The 19,777-nt window shown below is 35.8% G+C and overlaps 1 protein-coding gene across 8 annotated transcripts in view; it reads right to left on the bottom strand.

The window, feature by feature from the left end:
• The window catches only part of HMCN1 (hemicentin 1), a 416,593-nt gene that overhangs the window by 158,742 nt on the left and 238,074 nt on the right, over nucleotides 1-19,777 (bottom strand). For 7 of the 8 annotated variants that reach the window (XR_012122845.1, XR_012122846.1, XM_073216906.1 and 4 more), the window contains 9 exons: nucleotides 19,341-19,471; nucleotides 19,032-19,179; nucleotides 15,790-15,916; nucleotides 13,208-13,362; nucleotides 5,931-6,209; nucleotides 5,144-5,425; nucleotides 4,337-4,445; nucleotides 3,380-3,549; nucleotides 2,105-2,259 (listed from right to left, as the gene is read on the bottom strand). Coding sequence is in view for 6 of the 8 variants with exons in the window: in XM_073216906.1 (XP_073073007.1) it covers nucleotides 2,105-2,259; nucleotides 3,380-3,549; nucleotides 4,337-4,445; nucleotides 5,144-5,425; nucleotides 5,931-6,209; nucleotides 13,208-13,362; nucleotides 15,790-15,916; nucleotides 19,032-19,179; nucleotides 19,341-19,471 (1,556 nt within the window). In the remaining 2 variants the exon portion in view is untranslated. The remainder of the gene's footprint in view (nucleotides 1-2,104; nucleotides 2,260-3,379; nucleotides 3,550-4,336; nucleotides 4,446-5,143; nucleotides 5,426-5,930; nucleotides 6,210-13,207; nucleotides 13,363-15,789; nucleotides 15,917-19,031; nucleotides 19,180-19,340; nucleotides 19,472-19,777) is intronic. The other variant, XM_073216907.1, reaches the window with a different exon arrangement.

The raw sequence follows: 19,777 nt of genomic DNA, 5'->3' as shown, positions 1-19,777 counted from the left end.
TGAGAGCACCTTTGCAGCCAGTAGCTGTGCGGCAAACCTGAAGCCTGTCCCTCAGGTGGAAGTTCTAGGAGCAGTAAATAGGCCTTTTTCACTGGCAAACTCAATGTGTCTTTCAGCCTGCTGTCTGCAGTGCTCTGAGGGTGGTAGCCTGCCAAGATTGTCTATCCAGTTGTTGCAGAACCATGTGGCCTCTTTAACACCAGTGCCCCACTCCTGATCCGGCCACCAGGGCCAGTTGATGAAGGGGCATCCTTTAGGGGGACTGTGCTCACTTGCTGGCTTTGGCAAGGCAGTGGGAGATGGCTGTGCCCACGCATGTCTGCCTGCACTAGCAAGGTAGGGGAAGAATGCAAAAGTGGTTCCTGCCAGCTCCTCTGTTTCCAGAGAAAATCCCAGCTGGTTCCTGGCCCTTCTGGCAGATGTTTAAAGATTAGCAAATCCATCTCCTTCACATATAGTTTAAGCACTTTTCAAACTGCTGCTTTTGCGCTAATCCTGGGGTGAATGAGTCTGCGTGTCAGCCCTTCAAAAGAACTATTTCAGATCCCTACAACCGTCTGGGTCCTTTGGTCATAAGCCCCACTGGTTTTCAAAAGGGCTTATCTCTCCAGTGCGGGTCCCAAGGGTGGGGTTTTTGGTGAGACTATGTCTCCGCCTCTCCTGCTCATCTCGGTGTGGCCCTTTTATCCTTTGCTGTGGAGGAGCTACTCAGCTAGTTTTCAGAGGAAGATGATCCATACGCAGTAGTAGATTTGGTGTGTCCATGGAAGGAGGTGAGGTTAGGATCTTCCTATGCTTCCATCGGACCCCTGCCCACATATCTACTCTTGACTACTACACTTCATTCTCCAAAAGGGGCCTGAGCACCCCTTATCATATCACTCCCCTCTTAAAACCCTTCAAAGATCTCCCATTGCTTTAAAGTATGTAGCCTTAATATTACTTAAGTGCTACCTCCCTGCTCCCTGGTCCCTTCTGGTCCCACCACACCCTTGCTCTCTCTGCCTCAGTCTTCTGCTTGCTTTAAAGTCCTCAAGAGGTATTACGCCAACCTAAGCTGTTTGCCCAGGCACATTTCTCTGAAATGCTCTACCCAGTTCTCTTCTAATTTATCCATTTAATTTCCACATATTCTTAAAATCTCTGCCCAAAGTCTTCCTCCATAAATAACCCTCACACTTAAAGGCTTTACTCATTATCTGTTCTTATGCCTCCCTACATTTTCTCTTAAAACTACTCATTACAGTTTGTAATTATATTTTTGTATGGTTATGTAACAAATGCCTATCTCCCAGGTAAGCGGTTGTTTACCTGCACTGTGTCTGGTTCATACTGAATCTTTTGCTAGTACAAATGTGTAGATTACTTCCACTGGATTTGGAATAGGAATAATAAATGAGCAGATATCCATCCTTTGTACAGGGAAGAGAATTCAGCACCTCCCTCATTACTGAAAACTTCTTACAAGCAAAGTTCAAGCCCACATCAGTCAATTAACCTGACCCTACTAGCAAAATCTTTTAATTTGGATTTTTAGATGTATCACTTAGATTATCCAGGTTTGAAATCTATGTCTATTAATTCAACAAATAGGTACTGAGTTACAGTTAAATGCCAGGAATTTACTTAGTATGAAGGATACAGAAGCGAATTTATTTGCAGAGACTGAATCTCTGTCCTCTTGAAGCTTATAAGAGGTAAAAGCGTACGTAAAATATAGGTTTGTGTAGATATGATTTTACCTTAATCTTAGTCTAGGGTCAACATATTTGGGATACTCTGACTTATTTAGTATCACTGAGTACTGTTCTTCCATGAGTCACCAGTTTTTCAACAGTTAAAACAGGCATAAATGAAAACAATAAAAATACCAACCCGTATGTTAAAACTGATATCATTGTTAAGGTTGTTAGTCTTTAATCGATTCTTCAAATAAAAATATTAAGTAATATTCTTAAAAAATCTAAAGGAAACACACTGTTTTAATAATTTTTCTGCAAAATCCATTCAACAGGAAAATCTACGATTAAGAAAGAAGAATGTGATAGCTCTAGGAAGCTCTACATAGCTTTATCATTTGGGGCTCAGGAATATTTATACTTACTTTGAGGTTTCCTTGGGCAGTGTTCACGGGTTGGCCATCTTTTAACCATGTAATAGATGGATTTGGAATGCCATTGGCTATACACTGCAAGGTGATCGGCTTATATTTCACTACCGCTCTCTCAGAAAACCCTGAGGATTTGATTGTTGGAGGAACTAGATTTAAGAAACAAAGAAAGGAGGGAGCAAGAAAGCAAAAACCATAATTAGTAGGTCAAACACTTAAAAATCGGTATGCAAGAATCTGAAACTTTAAAATTTAGAAAAAGGGCCAATCCCTATTTTAACAATGAAATCATTTCATTCCATGCATTTAATTGACAATTTTTAGCAACTTTAGAGATCACTGATGTCTTAACTACGGATCTCTCTAATTCTCCAAAGAATAAGTAAAACAGATTTACAGCAACTGCCATCCACGTGTACGTCTGGCTTACACTTTTTGGTGTGTTTTCCTAATCCATGTCCCTCCTTTTTTCTAGAACTACCTCCTTAAATCAGGGAGGTTTTCTAGTACCTGTATTTATAGTGTGTATCTCTGCCCCAGCAGAACTGATGGAACCCAAGGTGGGTGGTAACTCTATTTAAGCTGGACCTGCCAGATTCTCTCCCTCAGGAAAAGGAATTGAGACTGAGAAACAGGATTAGTTATATTCCATCAAGCAGAAAAAAACTAGTCTGCATAGACAGAGGGAAAAATGAGGTTTATGTTCACAAAACCCTCTGTGCTGTGGCTTCCAGATGGTTCCCCAGTTTCTCATTCCAATCCGTCCCCTTCCAAGGTCTGCTGGTGAGTAAGACACATAATAGCCTGGCAGAGGCTCGCTTCTGTCCTTGGATTAATGGTTCTAACCCTATTGTGCTAGTTCTCTGAATGCACCTATGTGCCCTGGTTCCTGCATAACATCCCCAGCCTCCATTTCTGGAAACCACTTCATTCACACTTCCTCCTGTCTTGGCTAAAAAGCCTTGAAAGCCGATGCAAGCCCTTTCTTTGAAATCTCCTGCCTCACCTCTTCTACCTTATTTTGTCTCATTCCGCAGACCCTGGCATTCTACTTAGAATACACTTTCTAATTCTCAAATGATGTCAATATTCATTCGCATGGTTATCTCTTGATGGAGTCTCTGCTATTCGGTCACTATCATTAAACGCAAATCCACATGCTTTACACTACTTTCTGTAAACTCATGATGTACCCCAATTACTGAGCTACAATCTGAATTAGATAATGAGGCAGGGCATAAATTGTCAATGTAACGCCTTTCAGCATACCATGAACAGTCACTTCAAATTCCTTCTTGAGGCCTCCAGCGGTGTTTGTTGCCACACACCGATAAAGGCCTGTATCTGACACCTGAGCCTGGGTAATAACCAGTTTGCGACCATTTAGCAAAACCTTGAATCCATCCCTTTCATTGATTAGCTGGCCATCCTTCAGCCACCTGTAGAAACAAGGCAAAAAGAAGTGTGGAGATGTATTTTGAACAAACTTACGTTCCTAGAAAAAAATATATGTATCTTAAAGACACTATATTTATTTATGTATTTATTTTTTATGTACATACACAGATACATAAATTCAATTGTTTATTTGCCATTATTCACTTCAAATGTTCAAATCTAGCAAAATGAATATGATCCAAAAACACCTTTAAAATAAAACCCTGAAATCGTATAGCATTATATTTTCCATTTCTTACGTTATCACGTTCCATTTAGTTTTATAATCACATGTGAACAGTTTATTCCCATAGTTGACTATTCTTTTGCATGTTGTAAAGCACTTTGGAAATGAGAGTTATGTATTCCAGAAACGTTTTGTGAATGAGGGAATGAGAAAAAAGAATTGCTTATTAACTTCTATTTATATATATGCTTGTTAACTTCTTCTATTTTCCTAATATGCTGGGTATATTTCTTTTAATTTGGTTATTCATTAAAATGTTTCAGTGCACAGGAAGTTCTGACAGATAATGGCCTCATAGTCTATATCTATGAACTAAAAGTGTAATTTCTAGGAGTATTAATGGAATTCCTCTAAATAAGCAGATTAAGGAATGCTGTGCATATCAAGTAAAAATTTCCTTGTATAGCAAATATATCTTTTAAAAGTTATATAAAGAATATAATTCTTTACAACCACATTTTAATGACACAGAAGCTCTTTCAAGATAGCTCTAAAATACTGAAGAAGTGGGAGGTGTTTAGAAGACATACCAAAACCCTTACATGATAGTTGGTGGGGGAGAGCCTGTCACTTGACAATCTAGCTCCAGTAAGTTATTAACCATCACAATGAAGTAAGATGTTTCATCCCCTCCTTCTATAGCTGGTGGCACTAGAAAACAACAGGTGTTAACATACAAATAAATACATACAAGAAAAAATATACCATCACTTTAAGCAATACTAAATTGCAGTTTGGAAAGTTGATAACTATCATAGTAATTTGGTACATGAAAGGGATTGAAAATGTAAAATACATTTTATAAAACACACTTTCCAGGATCAATGAATGTACTTTTGACCTAGTGTGGATTTTTGTCAACCTAGCATTTATGCTGCTACGGATATTATCTGAATATAAATTTGATCTCTATTTTATGTTGCTTATTTTTGTAAGAATAATATGAGGGAACCTCAAAAAGTAGGCCTCTATTCAAAAGCCCTCAATTTATGAAGACATAGATGCAAGGTTGCAAGATGACTTCCCAAGGATCAGAGACTAAGTTTCCTGCTGTCTAGCACAGTGCTCATGACAGAAGACCATGTTACCAACCACTGCAATCATATTCTCATGGATGTAAAATGTATCTATGCACTTACAAATACAGTGTATCTATCAAAATCAGTGGAAGATTTATGTGGGTTTTAGGTCTTGGGACTCTGGAGATTAATCCACCACTCAGTAATGTACAGTCCAGGTCTGAACAGATAACTAAGCCTTCTCTGAGATTATTATTCTGTGACCAAAAAAACACTCAACCTCATCAAATTTGCTAGGAAACAGGTCCATAGAGTGGCATCCTTATTTACCTAAAACATCAACTTCGTATTTGATTTCCTTTTCTCCTGCCACATTGGTAGCCACACATACATACTGTCCCCGATCAACTTCTAGGGCACTCAAGATTTCTAGTTTCTTCCCACCATCTTCTGTGCGGATATTGCCACTGGTTTTTATGGGTACCCCATCTTTTAACCAGGTGAGAACTGGGGGAGGATTGCCAGCAGCTTTACACTCCAGTGTCAGTGAATGAGCAACAACCACTTGCTTATTCAAAGGTACAGGCAAGTCACCTTCAATCATTGGCGGAACTAGGCAGGAAAAACAAACATTTCAGGCATTCTTTGGCATCCTAGTGAAATAAAGTTTTTTTTTTTCTCTCACGCAGTTTGACCATAGAAACTACCTACATTATCTGTCTCCCACTATTTTGTTGAGAAAGTAATTCCTTTGTTGAGCTTATCTTCAATGACTGAATACTGCAGAATACTCTAGAGCTGCCGTGTCCGGCTTACAATGGGCAAACAGTAGAGACTGAGCTTAATCTTAGTGCCCACTTCACCTTTTCCATAAAAACTAAATGGTCAAGATGTCCCATGCGCCATGGGCAAATCGTTGGCCAAATGAATGGACCACTTCTCGCTAACTGTAGATTTTTATTTTTCCAAATCATGGGACAAATTCTTCCAATTCTTTCCCATGCATATTGAAAATGATTAAACCCATCCAGACTCTATTTGTGAATGAACTGAGTCTTGGCATATTAGAAAGCACAGACAGAGAGGTATACAATTAAAGCACATGTGTTTTCCTTACCATAGACGTCCACATGGAATGATTTTTCAGCAGTTCCAGCAACATTGGTTACATGACATGTATATGTGGCTGAATCAGAGACCTGTGCTTGAGGAATATGAAGAAATTGTCCTTTATCAACATAAAGTGCTTGTGAGCTAGATATGACAGGCTGGCCATCCTTATACCAAGTAATAGCAGGCATTGGAAGTCCTCGCGATTCACATTCCAGTTTAATTATGCTGTTGATCAATGCTGATATTTCTGTAGTGGCGTTGCCTCCTTTAATGCTAGGTGGAACTAGGAAGGATTTCAGAACAGAAACAATTCTTCTAAGCTTTAGCATCTGTGGCAAAATCTTAAATGCTGCAGATGTTTAAATAATGCATTGAAAGTAAATATGAATTAAAAACAATTAGAAAATTTGTGATTTATCTACCGTTAACTAATTGTTTGTTTTATCAGTCTTTATCACACTCCTTTTAGGTTTCAGATTTCAGTAAAAACAGAAAACCATAGCTTTAATTTCAGGGGTTCATTTAAATCCAACAGATCATATTATGGTAACTAAGAAAGTTATGTTTAACAAGCAAAGCAGAAGAAAATAAAACCCAATTTACAGTAGATACAGTATGTTTGTAACCAGGCCAAAGAACAAAAATGTCAGGACTACAACTACATGCCCTCTCCCCAAGAAATATCAAAGGTCTAAGTGCTTTCAGAACCAGCTACTGGTAATAGCTGTGGAGTCTTTAACTTTTGTTACTTACTTTTTTCTTTTTTGGGAACTGCCAAGAGTTCATTCACTCAGCTTTACTCATCTAATTGACTACATGTGTATCATCTGTATTCAGCAACAGCATGCCTGGCCTCTCACACCACAGGAGGACTCTGCTGTTGGAAAAACAACTCAAGTAGCTCACCCTGCCACATATTCTGAACACGGTCATTCTGCGATTGTGCTATAAGGGTGACAATTTAAAAGAAACCAAATGGCATTTGCCTGAATCTGAGTGCCTTAATATTAGTTTATTAAACTTTTATTTTAGAGTAGGATATTTTATAGAATAGTTATCTTATATAGTTGGACTAGGTTTGTAGGTTTTGGGAGGAAGATCGCAGAGTAAAGTGCCATTCTCAGCCCCCCATATCAAGGGTACATACTCTCAACATGACTTAACCCTGATGACGTTAGCCTTGACAATCGGGTCGAGGTGGCTTTTGCTAGGCTTCTCCATTGTACAGTTGCTATCTTTTACCCCTTTATTTTGAAAGGAATTGTTCAGCTCATATGTGTGGAGTGGGGAGTTATGTTCTACTTCCTTGAGAGGAGAATACCCACGTAATTTATTTGGCATTCTATATGGGAGATTTGTCTCTCTTCCTCAATTTATTTATTTATATCAATATAGATTCATGAAAACTTACTTTATACCTTGGGTTATAATCTAATACTGTGTTATTCATTTTGTTATTTAAATTGCTCCAGTTTGGGCTATTGGGAGCCCTTTCAGTTGGCTTCTGTATCTCTTTGACATACCCATGGTATCTTCTTATATTATAGCCCTACTACAGGCTCTTGGTCATTTTGTATGTACCCTGCTCCAGCCCTAGAATTAGCATTTCTCCATGAAGACCTGGCTCCTTTTAGTGGAGAAAAATAGTAGGAAACAAGATCTGGGTGTTGAGTAGAGTACCTTGTATTTCCTCATAATCATTCTTGGAATTTATTCTCAGTGACAAAGATTCATATACACAAATGGCAAGATTTACTCTACTTTGAGATGAATTTCGATGGTGGGATAATTTCTTACAAGGTGGTTTATGATATATATCAGGGAAGCCAACTATGGACCATAGGCCAGGCATGGAGATGCTGAGCTAATAATGTTTTCCATTTTTAAATGGCTGGAAAAATATCAAAATAAGAGTAACACTACTTTGTGAAATGCAAATATTATATGAAATCCAAACTTCAGCATCCATAAATAAAGTTTTATTGGAATACAGCCACACTCATTTGTCTACATGCTATCTATGGCTACTTTCACTCTATAATGATAGAGTTAAGTAGTTGCAACAACTATCAAATATGGTGTTCTCATTTCTTCTCACTGCTTACTGCTCAGCTCACCATGGATTTCAATATCAAAGTTATAACTCAACAATAATTCAAGTGTCATGCATATCACCATACCATCATATTTTATTTTGTTTTCATGACCAGTATATTGGTCATATAAACACAAGAAAAGAAGAGAAAGGTAGACTGTAAAATGTCTCACTTTTAAAGAATAGCACAGTGTGGGTTATTTTGTTATTAATTAATAGGCAAAACATTGTGTTTATTTCATAATAGCACTATAGCTCTTCTGAAAGAATACAAGCTACACCAACACTACTAGACTAAGCACTCACCACAATGTTTCCAATACAGAGAAAAACAACAGTTATGAAAATTAGAAAATATAAAATGGAATGGCTCATTGTAGCAGAATTTCTTCACAAAGATAAAAAATCAAAACAAGGCTATAATCAAAGTAAGTTTCTGAGTAGCTCATTTGTTAGCCAAGCAAGGAAAGCCATTTACCAGCAGTGATTAAATAAAATAAGGATGATTGCAGCAGATACATAAATATGTCCAGAGAAATCAATTTGCTTAAGATTATTAGCCTTTCCATGAGAATAACTGCTTGAAGAATTGGGAACACTGGGAGCAACATTAATAGTCAATTTATTTTAAGGCAAATTTTCTAAATAGTATTATTGGCTTCTGACAAACTGACAGATGTTACTGATACTGCTTAGTTGGTTTTTTTTTTTGTTTATTTGAGGAGTCAATGCCAAGTTTGAAGAAACTGAATAATTAGCTTCTAAGTATAGTTTGCATGGAACAACAACAGACAAAAATATTTTCAAAGTTGAACAAAACATTCATTCATTACAACATGAAGTGGAATCTGGTAAGATGTACTACAACTGATAGTAGTAAAAATATGTGAGACAGAAAAAGGTTTAAAAAGTTTTACAAAGGTTATAAAAATGTAAGGTTTTAAAAGTCTATCTTTATTCCTTGTAGTATTCATCAGCAAGCAGTTTGTGTAAAATATCCATGTGTTATTGAACCAGCAGTTTCCAAGGTATATTTTATTTGCTCTAACAGACTTAAACATTGCCAGTTCAATGAATTTTCGTCAGAAGTAGAAGTTGAATAAAATGCTTGTCCTATCACACAGTAGTTCAATGCCTTAATGGTAATAGGCTATATTTTAATTTTTGAGCTCAAAACTGAGACTGAGTTTATGCTGAATGAGAAGAGTTGTCCTCAAACATTACTATTGAATACTGAGTGACTATAGAAATTAGTTATGCTATAAACTTTACAATGTTTCTTAATAACTCAACCTAAAATTACCAGACAAAAATAGCACTCAAATGTAAAATTTCTGTGTTAGTCATTATGTTATTTCTATCACAAATAATGTCAACCTGTTTTATACATTTCCCATGCTACCAAACGAAATTGAGATCTCAAGCCCCCTACAGATTTGCAGTGGACGTATTTTCTGAGTTAATTTCAGTTTCAGCAATATATGTCAGATCTTGATGCAAATACAAAGGAAATTTCCACACTCAAAATCCACTTATCTCTGAAAATAAGGAGACTTTCCATCTAATGTTCAATAGGAATTGTTAAAAGCCAAATATCAAGAGGATAAATAAATGCTTCCAAACAGTGAAGATGGTCAATTAAAATAATGTTTGTAAACTGCTAACAATATTTAATGGTACCTACCTACAAGAAAAGACATTTTCATAGTTGAAATACATAAAATCTCATTATAGATCAGTATTAACAAATGAACTTCTGTAATTCATTTTGTTGATGGGGTCATTAACTTTGAATTTCAATTAAGTAAAATGTTATCCCTCCCAAAAGAATTACACTCTTCTCATTAATAGACTTGTATTACAAAAAAATTTCCTATTTTAAAAATTTTCAAAAATAATAGATTTTATCAATAAACAACTGGTAGAAATTTATTTCTGTCTTATCATGTAAGTACCTATGCAATATCTTTGATTTTTTTCTCATGGTCTACAAAGCCTAAAATATTTACTATTCTATTTCCTATAAGAATGGTTTGCAAGTCATAGTATACATAATTGATTTATATAAATTCAAGCCACCATTTTGAAATCTTGAGAAAGAGTACCTTTTTCTGACTTCAGATTTTAATTTTGATTTGTGACTATTTATGTCATACATTAGTCTGTAAACATATATCTAATTTTTGGCTCAAATTGCCTAAATCAGCTGGCTAGTCTAAAAGCTGGATGACACAGTGATGAACCCGAGAACATATCCTTTCTATTCTCCATGGAAGTTTTACACAGGTATATCATTTGTACTGAAAAGGGTATATTTGAAATGTTTGGGTTTATAAAATTGAGCGGAATTATTCAAAGAACATTTCCAATTGACAGGACAACAACATGTCATCTACTGCTTTAATGTGTCAAATAAATTATCATGCTTCCTGTTTCAATTTAATTCGCATACACTTTTCTGACACCTGCACTTCTGTTTCAGAAAGGGTGTTACAGATAAAGGCTATGAACACACCAAGCATTAAAATGCACCATGTAAATATGTTCAAAGACTTTTTTATTGGAGCTCTCAGACCTCCCTAACTTATCCACGGACCTCAGTTAAATATCTTTGCCTCAGAACCAGTAGCTATGAATTTTTACAATCTCCCCTCAGATATTAAAATCTCTGTTATTCCCTTTCTTTCACACATTCTTTTTTCTTCTCTCTTTTATTTTTCACTCCTATATTGTCTCCATGTCTTTCCTTGTTCATGCACACTGTCCTTTTCTCCCTTTCAGCTGCACCAACTCTCCTGCCTCATGCTGTTAGTGTGCACAGAAAGAAAATGAAGGAATCAAACGTGTGAAACATACTGTCAATCTGAAATTTACATAAGCCTTCCTCACAGTTTAGCCCAAGTGTGGCATCTGTTTCATTTATTCTTACGAATAAAAGCATTTTCACAACTGAAATAAAATAAGTTTAAGACTACCTACTCGGAGGGGCAAATAACTTTGCTAGAGGGGGAATGGCATTATTTCCCAGATTATAATACTCAAAACTCCACAGGGTTACAATGCCTTTCATCTCAAACAATCCAAGAAGGTTTAATCATTATAGAACCCTCTCTTCTGGGTGCCTGAGGGTATCATACAGAGTGAACAAGAGATCTTAAATGAAAGGAGTCTTATTGAACCTCGAGAATGTATTCAGTACAGACCCTGGCAACAATACAGCAATGTAGAGAAGACTACTCAACGGCTTAGGGGAAATATTGCGCCTATTGTTTAAGTGTCTGATTTTGGTAGGAGGCCAATGATAGCAATAACACTTTTGTTTAACTTGGATGCCTGTCTAGCTAATCTTTCAGTAACACTACTCTTTTGGAGAACGTGCCTTTTCATGACTGTTTTCTTCCAGGGCATCTATATATAGATGGAAATGATCTAAAAGTCTGTATTAAATAAATTTTCTGTGTTTCAAGAAAGCCATTTGAATGTTACATAAAGAGGCTAACGTTACAAAGGGGAAATGTGCAACTCAGTGAAGTTATATAGAAATCAAGCTAGATTCTCTATATATTTCAGGTTGTAAGACAACACAGTCACTAAGAAGATAATGAAAAATGAATAACAATTATTAAATTCTTACTAGAGGTCAGAGTACACTTACTATAAGTAGAGTATCTGGCATTTGGTTCTCACAGAAAAGATACTGTTAAATAGGTGCTATTATTATTCCCATTTTACATATGAGGAAACTGAAGTTGAGAGAGCTTAGGCAATTTATACAAAGTCACAAAGTTGGTTAAGCAGCAGAACTTAGACCTAAACCTGAGTCTGCTTGTCTCAGAAGCCCAAGTGCTTATTAAGGACTAGACTGGTGCTGTGCAACAGAAATATAATACAAACCACATATACCACATATACAATTTAAAATTTTCTAGTAGCCACATTAAAAAACGTGAAAGTGAACAGGGGAAATTGGTCTAATAATATATTTTACTTAACCTAATATATCCAAAATATCATCCTTTAAAGTGTAATCAATGCAAAATTATTAACTATTTATATTACATTGTATTTTCACATTTAGTCTTTGGTTTAGCATCGTGGGTATTTTATACCTGCAGCTCATCTGCATTTGAACTAGCCACATTCCAGTAATCAATAGCCACATGTGTCTAGTGGAGACCATACTGGGTAGTATATCACTCAACCATTTCTTCATCACTCATTTATCAAATATTTCTTGAGAGTGACTGTATATCAGACATTAAAGTAAAGAACATGCAAAAAGAAGGTCCTACTCTTATGAAGTTTAACTTCCTTGGAGAGAAATAGTGAATAAGTAAATAAACCTGGAATAAAGCAATAAAATATCAGACAGTGATATTTGTGCTATGAAGAAAACACCCTGGGACAACATAATAGAGAGTGATTGGCAACTGCTTTGAACTGGGAAAATCCTGTGAGGAGGTGACATTCCTGAAGTATCTAAACTTTTTTTTGAGTGTCGTATGCCATGGAAAGACAGAGATATGGTTAAAGAAAGAAGTTAAGTAGAGCCACGAAAGCATGATTGGCCTCCTGAATTCTGTTCCTTTCTATTGTCTAATTCTTTGTGCCTGTAACATTATGTTCATGCATCTTCCTATGACTCCATGTGTGAAAAATAAAATGACTTTGGCATTTCACTTTCCTCAGGGGATTTTGCGAATTTTAGTGAAATGAGGGCTACACATCTCTGGTGGAGACTTAGCGGAGAGAAATCAGCGGCACAAACACAAGGCATTTAAAATATTACCATGTGGTCGGGATAAAGGCCAGGATGGAATGAAAACAGAACAACTGAGTTGTTTGCATACCATCAGCTTCTTTCTAATTCTTTTTAGAGTTTTTTTTTTTTACCCCTTTAAGGATTTTAGACATTTGATTCATGTATATGATAACCAGTTAGGCAATACTTGACCTCCTAAGTGAGATCATATGAAAAAATCACTAGGAGAAGTCCATACTGAATGATAAAGTGCATTAAAATCGGATGCAACATGCTAGCCTAAAACACATGAAGATGGGCTTTTTCTTCTAAAGTAATTAGCATTCCACATTAGTCAGTATTTAACATTACCCAGAGTGAACCCTGCTTTTCAATTTATAAGAAGAATTGATAGTATTAACAAGCATAAGAAAATCACACTTACTGTAGATAGTCAGTTTTATATCCCTGGCTTGTTTGCCAGCTGCATTAGACACTGTACACTGGTAACGCCCCTTGTCACTTCTTCGTGCCCCCTTGAAATGTAGAGCTTGTCCTCTGTCTAGAAGTTCAATATTAGGATCTCCCAAAAATAAAGGCCTAAAAAAAAATAAAATTTTATTCCATGGGTCCACTTTTATTTTTCTATGTTTCCTCTCCTATTAATCAAACAAAATCATGAAGTCATATTGAGGTTAAAAATATGAATCAAATTTGAAGTTTTTAGTATGAATCTAAAAAAAAGTAAATGTGATTACTACTCCTATTCAGAAGAATGGGATGGTTAAACCACTTTATTAATAAAATTTAGATAATTATCACTTTGAGATGAAAAGTTTCTTCATTTCAAACTTCAATTATTGAACAATATTAATAGAAACCTGGTAGTTTCATAATGTCATTGTTTGTTTCGTTCATTTACCCCTTCTTTTTTTTTGCTGTTTGCATAGCCAAAATTTCTACCATGATTTAGAAAAGAAAAACTAAGAGTATAGAAGCTTCAGGCCAAGTAATATTATTTTTAAATCAATATCATAATACCTAGAAAAGCATTCATAATAGAGTGAATGGTTATTACTTACTAAAGGCAATGATCATGCCAACTTTTCTGAAAAGTAGATATTATAATAAATATGAATGCTTTTATAATCATAAGTACTGAAAGATATTTATGCCCAAAGAAGCTTTATATAGTTGTCAAAGAAGTCTTTTTCTAGTATACAGAGTTGTGTTTACTGACTACTGTAAAATGCTCACTGTATATATTTGGCAGCAGCTCTATTTAATACCCGACACATCATGGTTATTAAAATCTGTGATATCCTAAGAATCCATATAGTTTTAAAATCCATTTACTTTCAGGAAGAACCATAGTTAGCTTTTAAAAAGTTGCTGTGACTAAACCACATGAGAAATAATTAGGTACATTGTAATATTAATGAACCACCAGTCAGAGTAGAAGATCAACTGGAAACATGTTTAATTTTCTATGAGTGCATCCTTCACTAATTCTATTGGTGTGACACTTTGTAAAAAGTTCTAAAAAAGCTAAGAGAATCAAGTACCCTACTTTAATGCATTTTAACTATTTAAAGAAAGTGAATACTTGTTAAACTGACTCAAATTTGAATAAATTTAAAATTCACTGATTGCTAATTATGCAAGTAAAATAAAAATTTAAACACACAAAAAAGGAAGCCTTCTAGTAAGAAAAGGTCTCCCCAGTTTATTATCCCCAATGTGAGCCTTCTCCCTAGACTTCTCATGATTATCAGTTTCGTTTGTGCTCTTCCACGTTTTTCTAAACATTTTCACGAATAAATGCATTCCCAAAGGAATCTAAAGCTTTTATTACATAAATGGTATTGTATTATTGTTCTACTTTTCACTTGACAATAGTTATGGAGGTGTTTTTGGTACATGGCTTAATCTTACACTTTTAAATTTCTACGCGTTTTATAACATAACCATGCTATGAGTTATCCACTCTTTCTCCTAATGTTGAGCTTTAGACAGTCTTTACTTTCCTGCCATCACAAATGGCAGGGAATATTCCCTCTCCTAGATACTGAAAGTAATTGCTACATTACAGCATTCAAATTTTAGTAGATGTCAAACTGTATTTCAAGTATTCATCTGCATTCTCCCCAGCAGAGTGCTATATCCTGATTTCCAACATTCTGGCCAACATTTGATATTTGCCAAACCTTCACTTTTCCTTTTGCCGCTGTGGCCTGTGAAAAACAAAATCCTATGACTTTTGTTTATATTCTTGAAATTATTGAGGGTAAGCACCTTGAAATACATTTATTGCTTAACTATGTATTTTTAAACTGTTCATACCATCCATACATTTTTCCATGTTGGTTGTGCTCTTATGGGTTTATGAAAAGTTTAATTACAATCCTGCACTTCATACACTGCAAATCTTTACTCTTTGTTACTTAGGCCTTAGATACCTGCTCTCAGAAACTATAATCATATAGGAAGTGTGACTATGATGTGAGAAATAACCTCTCATGAGCAATATGAATGTAGCCATATGAGTCTGGGCAAATCTCAACAGCCCAGGAACCTGGAACCTGGGAAACATCTAATTGCTCTTCTGTGATTGCTCCTTCTTGCCCATACACAGAACTAGTTTAAGTATTCATCTGGCTGTCATAAACAAATTTTTCCTTTTTACTACTTCAAGCAATTCCATGTAAAGGCGATATTATCTCTGCATTTAGATCTTGCATTTTTCATTCTTAGCCTCTAGACAGAATATTTTTAGTGTATAATAAATTTGAGTTCTTCTATTTTCTAAAACAAATTCCCAGGATTTATAAAGAGCCTTGTGATTCATAAGAATGCAAGGTATTATAAGACTTGGAGACCATTTTGTGAGCAATATGTTTTTCATTCATGTTCATTTAATAATACTCTCTGTGGTAAAATAATTAGGAGGGAGAATATCTACATGTGTTTACACATCTGTTTCCTATCAATTGAAGTCTTGCAACAAATACAAAAAAAGGTACTTACTTGCCATCTTTGAACCAGTGAATAACAGGGAAGGGAGTGCCTTTGACCTGGCATTCAAGGGTGATGTCATGGTTGAGGACAACTGAGACTTCATGTGGGGAGTTAGCACCTATTATGATGGGTGGGACTTGAACGAAGACATTTTATTATAAAAATGTATGCATTAGCAAAAAAAGCCAGGGAAGGAGAGCAGATAATGAATGATTTCTATAGTATTTCAACAAGGTCTTAATATTACAAACAAAATAGCATACAATATTCCTTTATCATATCACATCTATAGACCCAAATGGCAAATAGAAATATAAATTAAATTAAATAAGTAACTAAATTTAAAAATCAAAATTAAATATAACTATAAATACAGGAACATATTCATGGAACATTTTCTAGCAGGAAAATTTCCTGGAAGAATTATGGCTACACAGAACTCATTTCGGGGAGTATTAAACCCAAGTGCAAAAGGAGTTTAGATATAAGAGGCCACTGAAGTTCATATAGTGTAATTTACTGCTGCTATACATTTTAGGTAATGAATGACATAACGTCAGTCTTATAATGTTCAATTTCTACACAGTACACCATAGTGCTATTTGAAATATAGCTTTGAAGGACTCTTATGCTTATGCAAAATTGGATAGGATGCATAATATGAAAAAGATTATGCTAGTTTTTATTCTTAATACTATCAAGTACACTGAAGAACTCCTGGACACTTCCCTGCCCTTCAAACAATCTATCTTTATTTACATCATGTTAAGGTGTTTGGTCTTCATCTTCAGAGCAAATGACCAGCCACTAAAAGAATTCAATAGGGGAAGGGTGAGATCAGATTTGTGTTTTATGACCATACTGGCTGCTGAATGTAGAGTGGATTCCAGCGGCAAAGAATAGATGGAGCAGTTAGGAGGCCAGTACGTTAATTCCGCTTATAAATGATAATACTTTCACAGTGGGAATAGAAGTAGATCATTTAACATGGAATTAGGAAGCAGCTTAACAGCATATGAATATAAATTCCACTCCTCTGACACCAAATGCTATAGTGTGAGGGTTTTTTTTCCACATACATATATATATATATAAACAATAACAATATTATACACAGCAGTAATAGTAGTATAACTTCATTCAGGTTCCAGAACCTGATTCCTATGAGTGTAAGTATGATGCAGAGTAAAACTCATTCTTGCTGTTAACATTTCCTGAAGCTTCTAAGTCCTTGAGCTGTGGAAGGAAGGCTGTCTGTCATCCCTGCATTCTAATTAATCCTTTAACTAAATCACCTCAGAGCTGATTCTGATTAAGGGATGAGAATCTTAATTCCACACACACTAACACTAAGCAATTCTTGAACACCAGCAGGATATCTGAGAATTCAACTCAATTCTGATGCTATCTGCCTAGAGACAGCACCAGATTCCCCAGGTTAAGGGCTCCATCCTACAAGACTGCCTTCTGAAAGGAAAGGAGTGACACACAGCAGCAATTTACCGGAGAATTCCGCTTTATTAGGGAAAGGTGCTGGGTTATATAGGAAGGGGCATGGAGTGACTGTGGTGTTACTTCTACGGGGCTGGTGGCTATTGGCTAGGTGCTGGGAGTGGGAGGGGGGAGAGAGTTGATTGGTCTTCAGGTGGTGCCGTGGGGAACCGAGGACCCAGAAGAGAAGCCGGAAGTTCGCCATCTTACTGGTGGGGGCCCTTCACCTTCTACACCTAACTCCGGATTCTAGTTGCAAGCCCCAGGCAGCTAATCTGTGCTTCTGACCTACTGGCTATTAGATTGGAAGTTCCCATGACCTCCCCCTTAGGTTCAATTAATTTGCTACAGTGGCTCACAGAACTCAGGAAAACACATTTACCAGTTTCACATACTTCTGTGAGCCTGGGCTGGCCTAGAAAATCCCACATCTGACACCAAATGTAAACCCCACTCCTCTGACACCAAATGAGATGGTGTCTTTTTTTCCTACTTATACATACAATGATAACAATATAATACACAGAAATAATACTAGTATAACTTCATTCGGGTTCCTGGACCTGATTCCAATGTGTGTAAGAATGTGGGAGGGGGTCTTCCTATGAATAGATTTAAGAGCTGGCGAACAGAAGCAGGAAGAATGAGTGACACCTTCTGGCAGAGCAGTGGATGGATGGAGGTGCTGATTCTGATGATGGAGATGATGGAAGGTGACCAGAACAGGTGCTCACTGAGATCTTTCTGTATGATATGCTACTAAAATACTCAGTCAAGATACTGCAGAGAATTTTAGATATATAGTCCTAAAGAAGTCTGAGCTGGAGATTAAAGTTTGGGAGTTATCGGCACACAGATAGACTTCAAAGTAAATGAGTGCCAAGAGAAAGAATAACAATGAGACTAATGATAGAAAGATTACTTAGTTTTTAATAGCCTTTGCTTAAATATAATAGTGGTGATTTTGGTAGATTAAATGCAAAATACTTCAGGCTTTAGACATTAATGACATTAGCCAACTAATGAGAGGGATTATTTTTATGTTCTAGCAGTTTAAGAATGGTAATTTTAGTGCAGCATCATCGCTAGAACTCACTTCTATCTCACACTTAACCAGTTATATGCCCATTTCAATGAGCAAAATATTGGAAAGGGAGGAAGGCATTTTACCACAAATTATACTTGAATTGGCAAACAGAATTTCAGAAACTAAAATTACAAACTTTTAAATTATGATTACCACTTATAAATTTAAAATATTTTATGTCCCAATTTATTACAGATGCTACCTGCTCTCAGAATTCTCACCCCTTCATCAGAATCAGCTCTGAGGTGATTTAGTTACAAGAATTAATTAGAATGCAGGGATGACAGACAGCCTTCCTTCCACAGCTCAAGTACTTAGAAGCTTCAGGAAATGTTAACAGCAAGAATGAGTTTTACTCTGCGTCATCCTATATAGTTACTTCCCTGAGAATGCCCTGCCCATCTTCCTGGAAAAACTGCTAAGAGTAGTAATTTACTACTTTATGAACAAGACAGAACCTCACTGATAGACATCTCTGTATGATAAATGCCTTTAAACTTTGTATATCCTATGATTTTGGTTAACCAGTATTAAAGACAAAAATAATGATAGAGTAATAAAACAAATGATATTTCTCCTGTCAATTTATTTTTCAGCTCTTCACTCTTTCATACAGACAGCTCTGTATAGAAATACATTTGAGTTATAGTTTTTAAAAGAATGTTTTCCTTACCTAGCACATCAATGTTAAAATACTTCTGAGAAGTGCCTGCAGTATTAAGGGCTTTGCAGGAATATCTTCCTGCATCCCCTGGAGTGGCTTTGAAGAGCTTTAATATCTTCCCATTGTTCACAAACTGAATAGTGCTGCTTTCAGCCACCTTTAAAGGTCAAAGGGGTCAGTGTTATTTCCAACCCTAATAAAAATGCACAATTTAAAACTGAACTAACATTTTTATGTTATTATTAATAAGAATTTTACGTCTCAATGACTTCAGAGGCAGAGGTAAGGAATTATGCATATTTGGATGTCTCCATTTACCTGGACATCATCTTTGTACCATGTAATGATGGGAGATGGAGTACCTTCAACTTCACAGGAGAGACTGGTCAGCTGATTGACCAACACTGACACGTTTGTTACTTGCTCTCTATCTTTAATTACTGGAGGAACTGCAAAAAAGAGAGGGGTCATGACTAGATCATTTTATAATAAATATTATTTAGGAAGTTTCTTTACTTGGGTCTTTAGAAAGCAAATTCTGAGATAGTTGATAGTGAGAAAGTCTGTTCATGTTTAAGCACATACCTTAATATAAAATAAAAAGTCTTAACCAATATATTTACAACTAACCCCTCTTAAATTTTTACTTTAATTATTAATTCAGAGTTTTGAATTCAGAATAAAATTTAGAATAAATTTAAGGGAGAATCTGTTTATTCCACATGACCAAATACAAACTGCTGCATCTTAATTAA

Source organism: Manis javanica, chromosome 11 (assembly GCF_040802235.1).
Source record: "Manis javanica isolate MJ-LG chromosome 11, MJ_LKY, whole genome shotgun sequence".
Classification (NCBI taxonomy): domain Eukaryota; kingdom Metazoa; phylum Chordata; class Mammalia; order Pholidota; family Manidae; genus Manis; species Manis javanica.
The sequence above is the reverse complement of the archived record's forward strand: the minus strand, read 5'-3'. Positions and strand labels throughout refer to the sequence as shown.